Raw genomic sequence first — 17,416 nt, forward strand, 5'->3', positions numbered from 1 at the left:
CACATTTCCTCAGCAATGATAATCTACAGTACCAAGCTGATAGATTTTTTTAAAACAACTATTTAAAAACGATTAAACATGATCTGATCTGACACACTCTGAGTATTTGCCCACTGTGATGAAACAAAGATAGGGGAATCCGTTTGGAACTGGGGAATGTACATCCTAAAAATACCTGTCCTCCTTCTATTACATAACTCAGCCCAGCGTCCCTCACTTCATCTCCTCCCGGGAAAGAAGGGATGAAAAAACTAAAGAAAATAGAAATGAAATGAGAGGCAACCTGATAGCCACTTGGGAAGTGAAGTGTTTGAGTGGTTGGAGAGTGCGTGTGTGTGTCTGTGTGTGTATGTTTGTGAGTGTGTGTGTGTGTGTATGTGCCTGTGTGTGGGCTGCATTATTAAAAAGTATCTGGCCAATTAAGTCCTCTGTCCCCTTTCTTTTAGATGTGGGCTGTGTGGACTGCCCACTAATTGGTTATGCTGTCAGATCAGCTTTGAACTAACCGGCACAGCCTACACAGAACCCAGACCAAACACATGTGGTACTCCACTCTCTACCGTATACTAACCCAGTCCAATGGGATTCTAGGGAACTACATATGCAGTGGATACTTGTGCCTCCAGTATGCTGTATATCCTGTGGTTGGGGTTCTGTTTGTGGAGAGAATGTGCTTGTATCACATCAGCTTCATCTTACTCAGCCTGTGATGACGATGGAAGCCTGCATTTGCAGCAGGAGGCGACAGAGTCCCCACAGCCACAATGACTAGGCAAGATTTCTTCTCTCATCCCCTCCTCTCTTCTTTCCTCTCCTCTCCTCTCTCTCCTTTCCTTTCCTCCCCTCCCTCCCCTCCCCCCTCCCCTCTCCCTTCTTTTCCTCTCTTCTCTTCTGCTCTCCTCTCCCATTTTTTCCTCTCCTCTCCTCTCCTACTCCCCTCTCCTCATTACTCCTCTGCTCCCATCCTCCCTTCTCCTCTCCTCCTCTCCTTTACTCCAGCCCCTCTCACCATACAACTGACTCAGCCACCACACCACTCCAACAGGACTTTCTCTCTCCTCATCTCCACTGATCTAGTGGGACTGGATCAGTCATAGTGATGGCTGGGAGGGCTTTCTGCAACACATCTTCTCCTTTCTGACCAGCTGTGGTGAAGGAGAGGAGACAAGGAGATGATGAAGGAGATGACAAAGGAGAAGATGAAGGAGATGACAAAGGAGAAGGAGATGATAAAGGAGATGAAGGGGGAATGCTTGAGAGTTTGGAACATGGTCTTTCTCTAATCCTGAAGAGTAGTTAATTATAGTTTAACATTTAGTGAGGCTAAGCTGATCTTAGATCTGTGCCAACCAGAAACGTTGCTATTATCCGGAGGACTGGCCACACTGAGCCTGGTTCCTCTCTAGGTTTCTTCCTAGGTTCCTGCCTTTCTAGGGAGATTTTCCTAGCCACCGTGCTTCTACATCTGCATTGCTTCCTGTTTGGGGTTTTAGGCTGGGTTTCTGTATAGCACTTTGTGAAAGGGGCTTTATAAATACAAAAAGGGCTTTATAAATACATTTGATTGATTGTTATGATGATGCTTCAAAGTTGTTACTTCAACACCAGTTATCAGTGTCACTTAGAGGTGTGATAAGTAGACTCGGTCGGCTGTGGCTGTTTCAACAACATCCCAAGACGTGCGTGAGCATTTCAGTCACAGAATATCAAACAGTATCAAACAGTTATTTCACAGTTTTGGTGACAGAGGGAGTTTTGAAGTAAATAAGGGTTTGGTTTGGTTCGGTCTCACAGCCTGTTCTGTTCTCAAGTGTTCTAGAATGCTGAGACAGTTCTAGTGTGATCTCTGTCAGTTTGTTGAAGGAGAAACATGGCCACCTTGTCTTCACTGGCCTGACACACTGAGGCTGAAGTGAGCCGTATTTAACAGAAAACACTGTTGGAGGAAACTCAGGGAGGGAGGGGATAAACACGTGTTTTTTCTACCTTGACCTACACTGGCACACCTGTACTGTCTTTCATGTTCGATACATGGAAATACTACGTGAGAGGTTGTATGTGTGGAAAGGAAGATATTTTGAGTCTCCCTCCTTCCCCTCCTCATCCTCACCTCCATCCTCTCCTCAGCTCTGTGTGATATTGTCTGTTGAGTTCACTCTTGTTGCTCAGGGAGGCAGGCAGGCTGCATTCGAGAGCAGTAGCGGTGCGTTTTTAAATTACTGGGGAAGCCAAGCAAGGGGAAAAAAGCCATATTACAACCTATGTGTTGTGATAATTGTGTTGTTTGCTCTATAACTTGTTAGTTCATATGCCTTGCCACTGTGATATATAGTGCTGTGAAAAAGTATTTGCCCCCTTTCTGACTTTCTCAACTTTAGCATATTTTTGATACTGAATGTTATCAGATCTTCAACCAAAACCTAATATTAGATAAAGGGAACCTGAGTTTACAATTATTTTTTAAATTATACTTATTTTATTTATTTAATTAACAAAGTTATGCAACACCCAATTCCCCTGTGTGAAAAAGTAATTGCCCTCTTGCACTCAATAACTGGTTGTGCCACCTTTAGCTGCAATGACTGCAACCAAATGCTTCTTGTAGTTGTTGATCAGTCCCTCATATCGCTGTGGAGGAATTCTGGCCCAATCTTGCATGCAGAATTGCTTTAACTCAGTGACATTTGTGGGTTTTCAAGCAGTTAACCCAAGTTTGCCAAAAAGCACCTGGAAGCACCTGGATGATCATCAAGACTCTTGGAAGAATGTTCTATGTACAGATTGGTCAAAAGTATAACTTTTTGGACCACATGGGTCCCATTATGCCTGGCAAAAACCAAACACTGCATTCCACAGTAAGAACCTTATACCAACAGTCAAGCATGGTGGTGGTAGTGTGATGGTTTGGGGATGCTTTGCTGCCTAAGGACCTGGACGACTTGCCTTAATAGAAGGAACCATGAATTCTGTTCTGTATCAGAGAATTCTACAGGAGAATGTCAGGCCATCCATCTGTGAGCTGAAGCTGAAGCACAGCTGGGTCATGCAGCAAGACAATGATCCAAAACACACAATAAGATCTACATGAAAATTGTTAAAAAGTAACAAATGTGAAGTTTTGGAATGGCCTAGTCAAAGTCCAGACCTAATCCCAATTGAGATGTTGTGGCAGGACTTGAAACGAGCAGTTCATGCTTGAAAACCCACAAATGTCGCTGAGTTAAAGCAGTTCTGCATGGAAGAGTGGGCCAAAATTCCTCCACAGCGACATGAGAGACTGATCAACAATTACAGGAAGCGTTTGGTTGGAGTCATTGCAGCTAAAGGTGGCACAACCAGTTATTGAGTGTAAGGGGGCAATTACTTTTTCACACAGGGGCATTGGGTGTTGCATAACTTTGTTTCCGAAATAAATGAAATAATATGTAATTGTTGTGATATTTGTTCACTCAGGTTCCCTTTATCTAATATTAGGTTTTGGTTGAAGATCTGATAACATTCACTATTAAAAATATGCAAAAGTATAGAATATTACAAAGGGAGCAAACACTTTTTCACAGCACTGTATAGGCCTAAGGCCGAGACAATAAGAAGACACAGTTGCAGAATAAATTAAACCACAACTTTGTTTCATCACAAAACCGGAGAGCAGCATCTGTCCGGTGGAGTCCACAAAGCATATTGCATGTAACAAACAGTTACATGACCTACAGCATGGTCAAGCAAGTTAACGTTTCCGACATTTTCGGACTACTAAACAACTATTGATTTAGAACACCGTAGAGTTACCGCAAGTCGCAAAGAAAACAGGAGCTGCCTCCACTATTCCAGCACCATTTCAACTTCAACATGTCAACATCATCAAATCACCTATGCTTAGTCTAATACAGTGACAACTAAAAGATTCCAAAAACAATTTAGTCCAATCAACGTAAGCTAAATATCATGTGGCTGTCCATGGTGCTGATTTCTGTGTGAGTGTGTGTGCGTAAGTAGAAAAAACATGTTGACTCACCCTACTTGTAGAGAAATGCCAATACCATCCTACTCTCTTTCAAGTAGGCTACCTGGCTAAAATGCTTGCTCGCTAGCCTAACTTCCTTTCATGGGCAACAATTAGCCAGCTAGTTAACATTAGCTTAATACATCTAGCTAAATATTGAACTTCCATCTTCTCAGGCCAGAGGCACAATGTATGAATTTATGGTTGGATCAGAATCGCTGTTATAATCATTGGCCAGTACGGAGAACTAAGTAAAAGTCCAAATCTTCATCCATGGCTAGTATAGGAAAGAGACAATTTTAGCTAGCTAGAGGACAACAACACAAATGACGTTTGGCTTGATGTGATGTGATTGGTGTGCAGCCAAATCCAAACTGGCTTCCCTTGACACTTTTTTTGGGTGCACCAGGAGCATTTACAGTTGAGCTCACTCAGCTTAGCTCAACGCTGATTGGCTATTATTGTATATATTTTTTATCAAGGGAGGCCAAATGCTTGCTACGGGCGGCAACAATATCATACTCCTTTTGACCAGACAGCATCAGATAGATGGGCTACACATACAGGGACAGAGGGGCACTGTTTCGCTAGCTCGGATGCTTTCTCCTGTGTGATACATTCAGCCCTTTTTGAATTGAAGAACAATTATGAAGCACAGAGAGACGAAAGATACATTATTGTATATGTTTTTTTCTTGGTAAATGTTTTGGTTGAAGCCTGGCTTCCCTTGGCATCCATGAATACACGCCACTGTTCGAGAGCCACGCTCGCTAAATGTCACACATGTTCACACACTCGGCAGGAACACATTCAGACCGTAAAGACGCTGCCGGCCACCTGTCCGTCGCATCAGCAGTGGCACAGCTGATTGGCTCTGACGGTTAACCCCTTCCCCTATTAGACTGATGGATCATGAAATGAACACTGTGATTTGCTCTGATGGGTAAGCTCTGCGTCTGTGATTGGAGGAGACAGTTGATCTCTTCCACTTGAGGTGAGGTGATTCTGCACTACAATAACTTACTATTTGGCTTCAAAGGTATTGAGTCAAAATGTAGTAATAGCAATAACAACTGACCTGAATTTTAATTGCATATTATTATAAGATTACATAATTCAGTGTGTGTGTATGTTGTTACATGTGGATGTTGTGCATGCATGTCTGTGTGTGTGTGTGTGTGTGTGTGTGTGTAGTTGTTGGGTTGGAAAGAAGGAGAGGGGGAGAAGGATGGAGGGAGGATGAAAGAGGGATATCAGGTGTAAATGTGTCACCTTTACACTGGGTGTTACGGATACAGGTATCCTGTGTCTTTTTGTGTTTTTCCTCTCCTTCTGCCCTTATCACAGGTGTCCTGTATGTTCCTGATTGGTGGTCGTTGAGGTGGCTGCTGCTTGCTAAGGTGGACCAATCAGTGAACATTCCTCTGCATTGCACCACCTGTTGCTGGTTTTTCAATCACACATCCCATTGTTTAAAAGCCGGTCAGTTGTGTTTGTTGTTAGAGACTATTTCCGTATGTGAGTATGGATACTGTGGTGTCCTGTGTTTTGTTTACTCACTAAGTTGCTGGTTACTCTGTTTGGTAACTTTGTTAGACTACTTTTCGTATGTGAGTATGGATACTGTGGTGTCCTGTGTTTTGTGTACTCACTCATTTGCTGGTTACTCTGTTTGGTAACTTTGTGTGTTTCTGGGAAAAGGGGAGTTTAAGCAAGTTGCCCTTGGGCGTACATTACCCGTAGGAAGAAATCTGTCTAAAAACACTAGTTAGACCTGAGCGGACCACCCACTGTACTTTTGTATGATTAGCAGTAGCTTAGCGGTTCTTGAGGCAGGCAAGATCAGTTTAGTTTTTTTTACACTATTGTTTCATTTCTTGGGTCCTGCTCAGCCCTTTTTCCCAAACCTTTACCGTGTGTTCAGCAATAAACCTTTTATGTTTGACGGTAGTTTATGGTTGTTGTGTAGTTTTTGTTCTCACTGTTCCATGTCACGCTTATAATTTGCATGAATTATGTTACGGGTCTCTTCTCCATCCACCCTAGACGTTTAAAGCCACGGGGTTCGTAACATAATGTGGGGGCTCGTCCGGGATCTATCTCATTGATACCCATGCTACTCATGCAAATTAGTTAGTGTCTCGTTCAGTGTTGAGCTTGGCAGCTGTAACTACCTGTTTTTTTTGTGTTCAGTATTCGACGGCTCGTGTTGCTAGTTTAGGATGGCTACTTTTGAGTTGGATGCATTTTTGGAAAACCCTACGTGGGAGGTTTTTGAGAATTGCCGTAGAGTGGATCTACAGGCTTTGGCTGACCACTTTTCTGTACCCATATCAAGGGTTTTAGTGAAAGCAGAAGTTAGGAAAGCAGTGTTAGAGATATTATTGAACGAGCGAGTGCTTGAATTACCGCCGCCTGACCCTGCTGCTCCTGTAGGGGATGTGGTTGCTGCTCCTGTAAGCCCGTCGGTGTCTGAGGACGAGGCTAAGGCTCCAGCCACATTGCCCCGTTTTGACCCACTCTCCCCACTGTCCGACAGTGATGCTAGGATGGATGTCCGCTCGACACGGCTCCAAATGGAGGCGGAAGAGCGGGCACAAATCAGGCAAGACAAGCTGGAGATGCGTAAAATGGAACTAGAGGCAGAACAGGAGACGCGTAAGCTAGAGGCAGAACAGGAGACGCGTAAGCTAGAGGCAGAACAGGAGACGCGTAAGCTAGAGGCAGAACTGGAGACGCGTAGGCTTGATCAAGAACTGGAGACGCGTAAGATGGAACTGGAGGTGCGTAAAATGGAACTGGAGGCAGAAACAGTGAGGTTAGTCTCTGCTCATACTATGCCTGCTAGTGAGCCATCCTCACCAGCTGTGTCGTCTGCTACTTTTGATATTAGTAGACAGATCACCTTGGTACCTGTGTTTAGGGAGTCAGAGGTTGATTCCTATTTCAGTGTTTTTGAACGTATAGCGGGAGCATTGAAATGGCCCGAAGAGGTATGGTGCCTATTACTTCAGTGTAAATTAACAGGTAAAGCCCAAGAGGTTCTGTCAGCACTACCTCTTGAAGACAGCTTGAATCATGACGTGGTCAAAGCTACTGTTCTTCGTGCCTATGAGCTTGTTCCTGAGGCATATCGACAGAGATTTAGGTCTCATAAAAAGTCTCCTCCTCAGACTTATGTGGAGTTTGCTAGAGACAAAGGAAATATGTTTGACAAATGGCACAGTGCTAGTAAAGTAACTGATTTTAACTCTCTACGGGAGTTAATCTTGTTAGAAGAGTTTAAAAATTGCTTACCCGAACGCATTGTAGTTTATCTGAACGAACAGAAAGTATCCTCACTGTCGGAAGCGTCTGTATTGGCAGACGAGTTTGTGTTGACGCATAAGAGCGTGTTTTCGGCTCGTACGGAGAGCAGGGCTGCGGAGTTGCTAACTTTTTAGTCCTAGTCGACCAGCAGTACATCCAGCACGCCCAAAAAGATGTGCGTCACTGTTTCTATTGTCATAAGGTGGGACATATGGTTAATGATTGCTTTCTGCTTAAACGCAAACAGGGGATGCCTCAGCACGCCAGGCCGCCAACGGGTGTTGGGCTGATTCGTACGGTTGTAAGGCCGGAATCAAGACAGAGGCCTCATAGTGAATGTGGTTTGAAAGTCCCTGTCCCAGATCACAGTTATGAACCGTTCATTTTTGAGGGGTTTGTTTCTATATCAGATGATGAAGCGTCTCAGCGTCCAGTTAGAATCCTCAGAGATACTGGTGCGGCGCAGTCGTTCATACTATCTGATGTGTTGCCCTTGTCCAATAATACATATTGTGGTTCCAGTGTGTTAGTACAAGGAATTGAAATGGGATTTGTCCCAGTGCCATTGCACTTTGTGAACGTACACTCTGAGTTAGTCAGTGGATTGTTCAGAGTTGGCGTACGTCCTATGTTGCCAGTAAAAGGTGTGACATTTATAATGGGCAACGATATTGCCGGAGGAAAGGTGATACCCGTATTGGATAAAAGTGACCAGTCTCTCTCCGAGGAGCTGGCACAGGGTTATCCAGATGTGTTCCCCGCTTGTGCTGTCACACGTGCTCAAGCACGACACGTGGGTGAAGTGATAGATTTGTCGAACACGATTCTATTCAGAGAGTGTGACCCAGAGGATAGTTCGGGTGCTACCTCTGGTAAGCTGGTGCTGTTCTACTGCAGCAGGACCAGAGTGGAGTGGACCATCCTGTCTGTTATTTTTCACGGAAATTTAACAAATGTCAGACAAACTATTCCACCATTGAACAAGAAGCTCTAGCTTTGTTGTTAGCTCTGCAGTACTTTGAAGTTTATGTTGGTTCCAGTGCATTACCAGTGATAGTGTATACTGACCATAACCCCTTAGTTTTTCTCCACCGGATGTACAACCAGAACCAACGCCTTATGCGTTGGGCACTTGTAGTGCAAAATTATAATTTGGAGATCCGCCACAAAAAGGGGTCGGATAATGTGTTGGCAGATGCTTTGTCTCGTGTTTAAAGATCTAGGTTTTTTTTGTTATCCCGTCAGGATGCTGTTGATCTTTGAATTTTGGGTGTTGTGATGGTACGTGTGTCGCAACCCATTGTGGTTTGCTCTTGTAAGGGTGGGAGTGTTACGGATACAGGTATCCTGTGTCTTTTTGTGTTTTTCCTCTCCTTCTGCCCTAATCACAGGTGTCCTGTATGTTCCTGATTGGTGGTCGTTGAGGTGGCTGCTGCTTGCTAAGGTGGACCAATCAGTGAACATTCCTCTGCATTGCACCACCTGTTGCTGGTTTTTCAATCACACATCCCATTGTTTAAAAGCCGGTCAGTTGTGTTTGTTGTTAGAGACTATTTCCGTATGTGAGTATGGATACTGTGGTGTCCTGTGTTTTGTTTACTCACTAAGTTGCTGGTTACTCTGTTTGGTAACTTTGTTAGACTACTTTTCGTATGTGAGTATGGATACTGTGGTGTCCTGTGTTTTGTGTACTCACTCATTTGCTGGTTACTCTGTTTGGTAACTTTGTGTGTTTCTGGGAAAAGGGGAGTTTAAGCAAGTTGCCCTTGGGCGTACATTACCCGTAGGAAGAAATCTGTCTAAAAACACTAGTTAGACCTGAGCGGACCACCCACTGTACTTTTGTATGATTAGCAGTAGCTTAGCGGTTCTTGAGGCAGGCAAGATCAGTTTAGGTTTTTTTTACACTATTGTTTCATTTCTTGGGTCCTGCTCAGCCCTTTTTCCCAAACCTTTACCGTGTGTTCAGCAATAAACATTTGATGTTTGACGGTAGTTTATGGTTGTTGTGTAGTTTTTGTTCTCACTGTTCCATGTCCCGCTTATAATTTGCATGAATTATGTTACGGGTCTCTTCTCCATCCACCCTAGACGTTTAAAGCCACGGGGTTCGTAACACTGGGGCAGGACAGGACTGACAGACACCTCTACACACGTCTGCCATATGATACTTCTTCAGTTTATTTACAAAATGACCACTGCCAGTGAATAGACAGGGGCACGCAACACACTACTAAACACATTACTAAACTGTCTGCTGTTGTCATCTGCTGAATGCTGCAGTAAAAGCAGAAATTGAAAAATACATAATCAGAGCGAGAGAGAGAGAGAAAGAGAGCGAGGGAGTGAGAGAGAGATAATGAGAAAGAGAGAAAGAGGGAGAGAGAAACCTTCAAGGTTTCTTACCTCTCTCTGTTGAACTTGAGTGAGTGGAGGATGGCGGGCCTCCTCTGCCTCAGGTTCCAGAGGTGCACGCTGTCGTCTGCCAGAGCACTCACCAGCGCCCCCTGTGGCATGGATGAAGAAGACAGAATTTACACAGCTAATCAGTAGTACAGAATGCACAAACAAACTTGCAATGGTGTGCTCAATCCCCTAGTGAAAGAGGCTGAATTTCAAGCAGAAAGTGAGAGAGCTCTTACAGGGTGTACTGCAGCTGCTGGGTCCCAAAGACATGCACACACACACACACACACACACACTATATAGATACAGGAGTGTTTTAAGTGTTTTGGAGTCGGGGGAGAGAAAAGGAGATAGAGAGGGGTTTGGACTTTGGAAGGTTAGAGAACGAGAGAGAGAGCGTGTCATTAGAGGAGGTCTGGTGGTGGGTGTGGTGTGTATTTCTCTCCACATCACTCACCTCGTTGATGAGAAACTGTAGCGAGATGACGGCTGCTCCACTCTCATGTTGACAGTAGCACTCCACACCTGGACGACCAAACCTGATAGGCTCTCCGTCAAAGAATCAACCAGTGGAAACTAAGGTGGAAGGGGTAATAAAGGAGATAGAACCACACAATATTCACAGAATCATCTATTCTTTATCTTTCATTATTCACTTGATAGGGACAGATACAGGTCCACAAAGACATGTCAAGGTGACAGCCATCCTGCATACCAGCCAACGCTAACCTGAGTGAACAACATGGAAATTCTTTGGTTCCCATAGGTTTCAGTCCTTAGATGGGCTTGAAACAGAACAGCCTGTGTCTTGCTCTGATTTTCTGTCATGACAGCAATGGACAGGTGAGAGCCATTCGACTGTCCACCCGTAGTAAACACCAAAGTACAGTTGTCTATCTACCTTGAAGATATAGCGAGGCATTTCCTATATAATTCACCAAAGTATGTCTACCCTTGCAAGTTGTTTTCTGGAGAGATATGATGTGTTCATGGAGAAAATAAATAAATATTTAAATAAATGGCAAAGGAAGATCATCTGGAGCTGCAGAGAAACAAACAACACAACAGAATGACATCTCCCTCCGACCTAGAGAGAGACAGAGAGAGAAGGAATTGGGGGAGAAGGAAGTAGGAGAGAGTGCACGCATGTGTGGGTGCAAGAAAAAGAACGATGGATAGATGGATGGATGGATGGATGGAGGAGGAGGAGGAGAGAGATATCCAGACGTACAGTATAATAAAGGAGCAGGGGGAGCAGGAAGAGAGAGAGAGAGAGAGAGAGAGAGAGAGAAGGGGAAATATTGAAGATAAAGAGCTTCCTCTAATGAAGGCCTGTATGAGTGAGCTCACTGATGATGTGTATTTATCCTACCAATAATTCCTGTGCAGGCAGAGTGGAAGAGAGGAAGAGAGGTGGTGCAGTTTTTACGCAGTTACGCAGATAGGCGTAACACATGACAATCAGAGAGGAGAGAAAAGCAAGCAAGTAGAGCATCCAGCTAATATCTCCAGCTAAACTTGCCTGTTAAAATCTCTTGCATCACAGGCTGCTATGGGCAGGAATATAATTGTATAAACTGGTCAGGGCAACACTAAACTACAGCCTTACCTGCACCAGAACAGAACATATAACCACATGCTTACACACATCACTCATCTGATTCACTAACAAAAAAACTGTACATCACACATGCACATAGCACATACGCAGACAAATATCTCCACCCTCCTCGATCTCTCACACACATACAAAAAAAAATGAGAGAGAGAGGGACATAAAAGGGGAAGAGACAGAGAGAGAGAGACCCCTTGCAGAGAGAGAGACCCCCTGCAGAGTAGAATCGGTAGAATGATCTGGACGCTTTAGTCCACGAAGTGAACTGTAGAATGATCTGAGTAGAATGATCTGGATGCTTTAGTCCAGGATGAGAACAGTAGAATGATCTGGATGCTTTAGTCCAGGATGAGAACAGTAGAATGATCTGGATGCTTTAGTCCAGGATGAGAACAGTAGAATGATCTGGATGCTTTAGTCCAGGATGAGAACAGTAGAATTATCTGGACGCTTTAGTCCAGGACGAGAACAGTAGAAGGATCTGGACGCTTTAGTCCAGGATGAGAACTGTAGAATGATATGGACGCTTTAGTCCAGGATAAGAACAGTATAATGATCTGGATGCTTTAGTCCAGGATGAGAACAGTAGAATGATCTGGACGCTTTAGTCCTGGATGAGAACAGTATAATGATCTGGATGCTTTAGTCCAGGATGAGAACAGTAGAATGATCTGGATGCTTTAGTCCAGGATGAGAACAGTAGAATGATCTGGATGCTTTAGTCCAGGATGAGAACAGTAGAATGATCTGGATGCTTTAGTCCAGGATGAGAACAGTAGAATTATCTGGACGCTTTAGTCCAGGACGAGAACAGTAGAAGGATCTGGACGCTTTAGTCCAGGATGAGAACTGTAGAATGATATGGACGCTTTAGTCCAGGATAAGAACAGTATAATGATCTGGATGCTTTAGTCCAGGATGAGAACAGTAGAATGATCTGGACGCTTTAGTCCTGGATGAGAACAGTATAATGATCTGGATGCTTTAGTCCAGGATGAGAACAGTAGAATGATCTGGATGCTTTAGTCCAGGATGAGAACAGTAGAATGATCTGGATGCTTTAGTCCAGGATGAGAACAGTAGAATGATCTGGATGCTTTAGTCCAGGCTGAGAACAGTAGAATGATCTGGATGCTTTAGTCCAGGATGAGAACAGTAGAATGATCTGGACGCCTTAGTCCAGGATGAGAACTAAAAGTGATTTAATTGAAAACTAATTCCAAAGGTTGCCTGCAACCAAATATTTTGGCCCCCAAAAAAGGGCAGGATTTTAGGTTGTGCTTTTCAAACTGTTCTCGTTCCCTTTCTCTAAGAAAGCATATTATCGAAAAGCACACAGACAGACTGCCTCGTGAAAATGGTTGGCTGTACAACGACATCAAACCATGGTCAAAGACAGAAAATAGTGGACATTAAACACTTCTTCTCAGAGTTAACTTTTTGTCTTAAAAAGAAACAGCAGTAAGACAGTATGCTGAATGTTTCAGGTCTGAGAAAGGTAAATGGTGTCCTTCGAAAGCATATGTTCAGATCGGAAGAATATGCCCTTGGAAGGTACCATTTACCTTTTGGGGGGTTGTGCTCTGTCTCAAATATAAGGACAAAATATAAACCTTAAAATTGCATCACAACGCCTATTCTCTGTTTGGTTAGAGATAAAGCTCGATACAAAAATCAATACAGTTACACATCGCAATATTATTTTGGACAATATTATAATCGATACTTTGACTCCAAGTATTTTTTTGTTAGGTAGCACTAGCTCGCGCCAGTTGGCTGTACCAGCGCCAAAACTCATTTATTTTTGATCCTATAGTTTGTTCTCTATCTTATTTTTAAATAGTGAGCAAACATGTTTCCAGCACTTTTATTTCCCTGACTGATCAAAACTCATTTTCTCAGGCTCTCTCTCGTCTCTCTGCAGCAGACATACAGTATAGTGAGCAATATGTGTGGAAAGACAGAGGACAGGGAGGAGAGAACCGAATAGAAAGATCTAGAGAGGGAGATGGAAAAACAGCAAGAGAGAGAACAAAGAGTAGGAGGACAGCCAGAGAGAGAAAGAACGAGATCAGGAAAGAACGAGAGCAGGAAAGAGCGAGAGAAGGAAAGAACGAGAGCAGGAAAGAGCGAGAGAAGGAAAGAACGAGAGCAGGAAAGAGCGAGAGAAGGAAAAAAGGCTGTGAGTGTGGAGGTCTGTGACGCCAGCCCGGGACTGACGTCAAACATGCCCAGTCATACATCACCCTGCCAGGGAGGGGGAGGCACAGAGTCTGCTACTCTGCTGCCTGCTACCACAGCTCAGAGAGACAAAGAGGTAGACAGAGAGGGAAGCAGGGCAGGGAGAAGGGAGATCAACAAATATGGAGGCAAGGAAGAGGAGAGAGAGCGAGAGAGTGAGAGAGTGAAGCAGGGAAAGAGAGAAGCAAGGAGGGAGAGAGAGAGAGAGAGATATTTGGCAGCCAAAAATGTGTCCTCCTGCCACATCCTGAGGGACAGCCAGTGTAAAATGCAATGTAATGTCAATAATATTTCCCATTTTGGTTTTGTTTTGGCTTTCATACCATGTCATGTGGCTTCTCAGTCATGTTGAGACTGACCTACTACTATTGCTTTAATGTATTGTTATTCTCATTAATATTGTTGTTGTAGTTGCTGTTAATGGTAATCCCATTTCCACTACTACTATTATTATTATTGATGCCTTATTGCTGTTGGTCCCACCATTTTGTATTATATGCATACTTTGAAAATGTAAGTAATTTAACTTGCCATGTCAATAAAGTCTATTTAATTGAGAGAGAGAGAGAGAGAGAGAGAGAGAATCTAACAGGGCATCTAACCATCTACTGCAACAGTGCACAGCCAGTCTTCCACAGTGAGAGAGAGAGGAGCTTCTTATCACAGCCCAATGACAGATATGGCAGAGAGAGCTATGGGGCATATAATGCCCTCGAAAATCAACAAACACACACACGTGCACAAACTCACGCATACACATATGCATGCACATACGCACGCACACATACAAACAAACACACTAACATGCACACACACCCACACAGACACACACACACACACACACACTCAATCTCACACACACACTCAATCTCACACACACACAGAGAGCGGTGATTCATTTGTCTAATATGCTCCCTGTATAATAATCTCCTCTGACATATTTTATTTATTATGCAAGTCCACACACAGTAGAGTAAAGTACAGGGCTGCTGGCTGTTAGTTACTGCCCCAGGAACACCTAAACCACACTCTCACCTTCACTTGAGCCCAGTAACAGTAAACCAGTGAATCACAGCTACACCACCCTCTCAACGTGAGCTGTGCTCATCACGGTGCACCACACTAGTTTACCCATAAACAACAGCTGAAAGCTCCATCTATTACACCCCCCCCTTCAACAGATCCATCTATTTGACAATGGCTATTTGCTGAGGTGCACAGTTCAACCACCTGGTAATCCACTACATCCAAACAATGCTAAGGCAGTTTGCCTGTTCCAGACAGCTACGAGGGGGAAGCTATGTGTCTGGGGGAGATATTTTAGTAAGTACTGAAAACAAATATTTTGATTAGTTACTGAAACAATGAGTGATTGGAATACTAAATAATAATTATCCTTAACAAAAATATAAACGCAACATGCAACAATTTCAAATATTTTACTGAGTTACACTTCACAGAAGGAAATCAGTCAATTGAAATAAATTAATTAGGCCCTAATCTATGGATTTCACATAACTGGGCAGAGGCACAGCCATGGGTGGGCCTGGGAGGGGATAGGCCCACCCACTTGGGAGCCAGGTCCACCCAATGAGTTTTTCCCCACAAAAAGGCTTTATTACAGACATAAATACTCCTCAGCACCCCCCCCTCCCCCTCCTCAGATGATCCCACAGGTGAAGAAGCCGGACGTGGAGGTCCTGGGCTGGAGGCGGCTTATGGTAGAGAAATGAACATTCAATTCTCTGGCAACAGCTCTGTTGGACATTCCTGCAGTCAGCAACGCTCCCTCAAAACTTGAGACATCTGTGGCATTGTGTTGTGTTAAAAAACTGCACATTTTAGAGTGGCTTTTTATTGTCCCCAGCACAAGGTGCACCTGTGTAATGATCATGCTGTTTAATCAGCTTCTTGACATGCTACACCTGTCAGGTGGAGGGATTATCTTGGCAATGGAGAAATTTGAGAGAAACAAGCTTTTCATGTGTATGGAACATTTCTGGGATCTTTTATTTCAGCTCATGGGACCAACACTATTTTTGTTCAGTATATATAGTAATATTCATAGTATATATGAATTCATTTGAATGTCTGAGACCATAAGAAATGTACACATGAAGCAGTATTATAGTAGTTATGTGAAGGAGTGGTCAAAGGGCCTGTAATTGAAGATATATACTGTAATGTCCCAGTCCCAAACCCATCCCCTACCCATAGGCCCTTACTGACTCCCCTGGCAGTCCTGGAAGCTGTGGAAGGCAATATGGTGGCATGCTGTAGATCAACATGACCTAGCAGTAGGGGCTAGGGATTGGTTTGGGATTGGGCTAGATGGGGCCAGGCACGTCTAATTTTAGCGGGACAATCCAGCTCTCAGTTACAGGCTTGCTTTGGGAGGAATAACACATTGATAAAGGGAGATGGATATAGAGAGAGAGAGAGTAAGAGGGAGAGAGAGAGAGAGAGAGAGAGAGAGAGAGAGAGAGAGAGAGAGAGAGAGAGAGAGAGAGAGAGAGAGAGAGAGAGAGAGAGAGAGAGAGAGAAAAAAAAAGAGAGAGAGAGGGAGAAAAGGCGAATGAGCAGAATGGCTTGTGGCTGAACCCGTCAAGAAGAACGTGCGATGCATAGAGAGGAAGGAAGGTGGGAAAGAAAGAGAGAAAGCGAGAGAAAAGGAAAGTAAGGGTGAGGGGAGTGCAATAGAGAGACACTGACTAAAAGAGAGAGAGAGGGAGGGAGGGTGAGAAAAAGAGACAAAGACAGAGTAAAACATACAGTTGGTCCACTCTAGATTCATAGGAGGGTTTAGGTCATATCCATTAAACATGGGCTGAGATTCATAAGAGGGTTTAGGTCATATCCATTAAACAAGGGCTGAGACTTGCCCCCTCACACACTGAACCAGGGCTGCACTATCTACACTAAATTGGTACACTCAGACCCTTCTGACCAATTGCAGGTGTAGGATCTTAATTTGACCAGTATTGCCGCAGCAAAATAAGCCTGCAGCCACAGGATTTGAACGTTTAGTCCATAATGTTGCTTGATCGGTGCCGGTGGTTAGGTGATTAGCTGTCCAAAATTAGGCTCCATGAAAAGTGCAATACTGTTAATATAACCGTTTGTTAGTGCGAGTTTTCAGTGAATTTATATAAATCACAAAGCTCATCTGCATTTCCTGTGGTGCAGGAACATTTTCACCAACAAAAGAGTGATCAAATTAAGCGCCTACACATGTACAGCATGACTTCCAAACCTGCACAAACATCACGCCGTCGCTATAAATCCGGTCCGTTGTGCTTAAAAGCTCTGCTGGTATCCTAGGCTTGGTACAGTTAGTCTGCAATTACAATATTACCAGTCGAATAACTAGACAAAACATTATGTCATGGTATAGTACAGCTATGTGTTGTGGTATGGTAACAATGATTGCCAGAGCTAACATTTTAGCTAGCTCTTCTTCCTGTACACTAGCAGTAAAGAAAACCTGATCCTCTGCACACATACAGTGCAAACCTACCTACAGTAGAGCAACCTGGTCCTCTACAGTCTCCGATACACGCTCACTCACTGCCTCCCTCAGCTGCTCTCATTGGATTTCCTATATTGATGGAATCACTTTGATCAAATAAACACGATCGATCAGAAATCCGACCAGGCCAGCTATCTGATAGAACAAAGAGATATTACACCTACCTATTCAGCTCTAAAGGTTAAAGGGACTAACAGAAAAGGAATGCACGCTAAACTCTACTGAACATTGGATCGATCCCAATATTTAAACACACTGGTCTGGCGTTATGGATCTCTGACACTGAATACCAGAGAGGAGACAAGGCTAAACT

The 17,416-nt window shown here is 43.8% G+C and overlaps 1 protein-coding gene across 7 annotated transcripts in view; it reads right to left on the bottom strand.

Moving 5' to 3' along the window:
• LOC121548774 (syntaxin-binding protein 5-like) overlaps positions 1 to 17,416 on the bottom strand; it is a 121,559-nt gene that overhangs the window by 55,593 nt on the left and 48,550 nt on the right. For all 7 annotated transcript variants that reach the window (XM_041860335.2, XM_041860333.2, XM_041860331.2 and 4 more), the window contains exons 3-4: positions 10,176 to 10,257; positions 9,719 to 9,819 (exon numbers count right to left, since the gene is read on the bottom strand). In XM_041860335.2, the coding sequence (XP_041716269.1) occupies positions 9,719 to 9,819; positions 10,176 to 10,257 (183 nt within the window). The remainder of the gene's footprint in view (positions 1 to 9,718; positions 9,820 to 10,175; positions 10,258 to 17,416) is intronic.

The sequence above is a fragment of the Coregonus clupeaformis genome, chromosome 33 (genome assembly GCF_020615455.1).
Source record: "Coregonus clupeaformis isolate EN_2021a chromosome 33, ASM2061545v1, whole genome shotgun sequence".
NCBI lineage: Eukaryota > Metazoa > Chordata > Actinopteri > Salmoniformes > Salmonidae > Coregonus > Coregonus clupeaformis.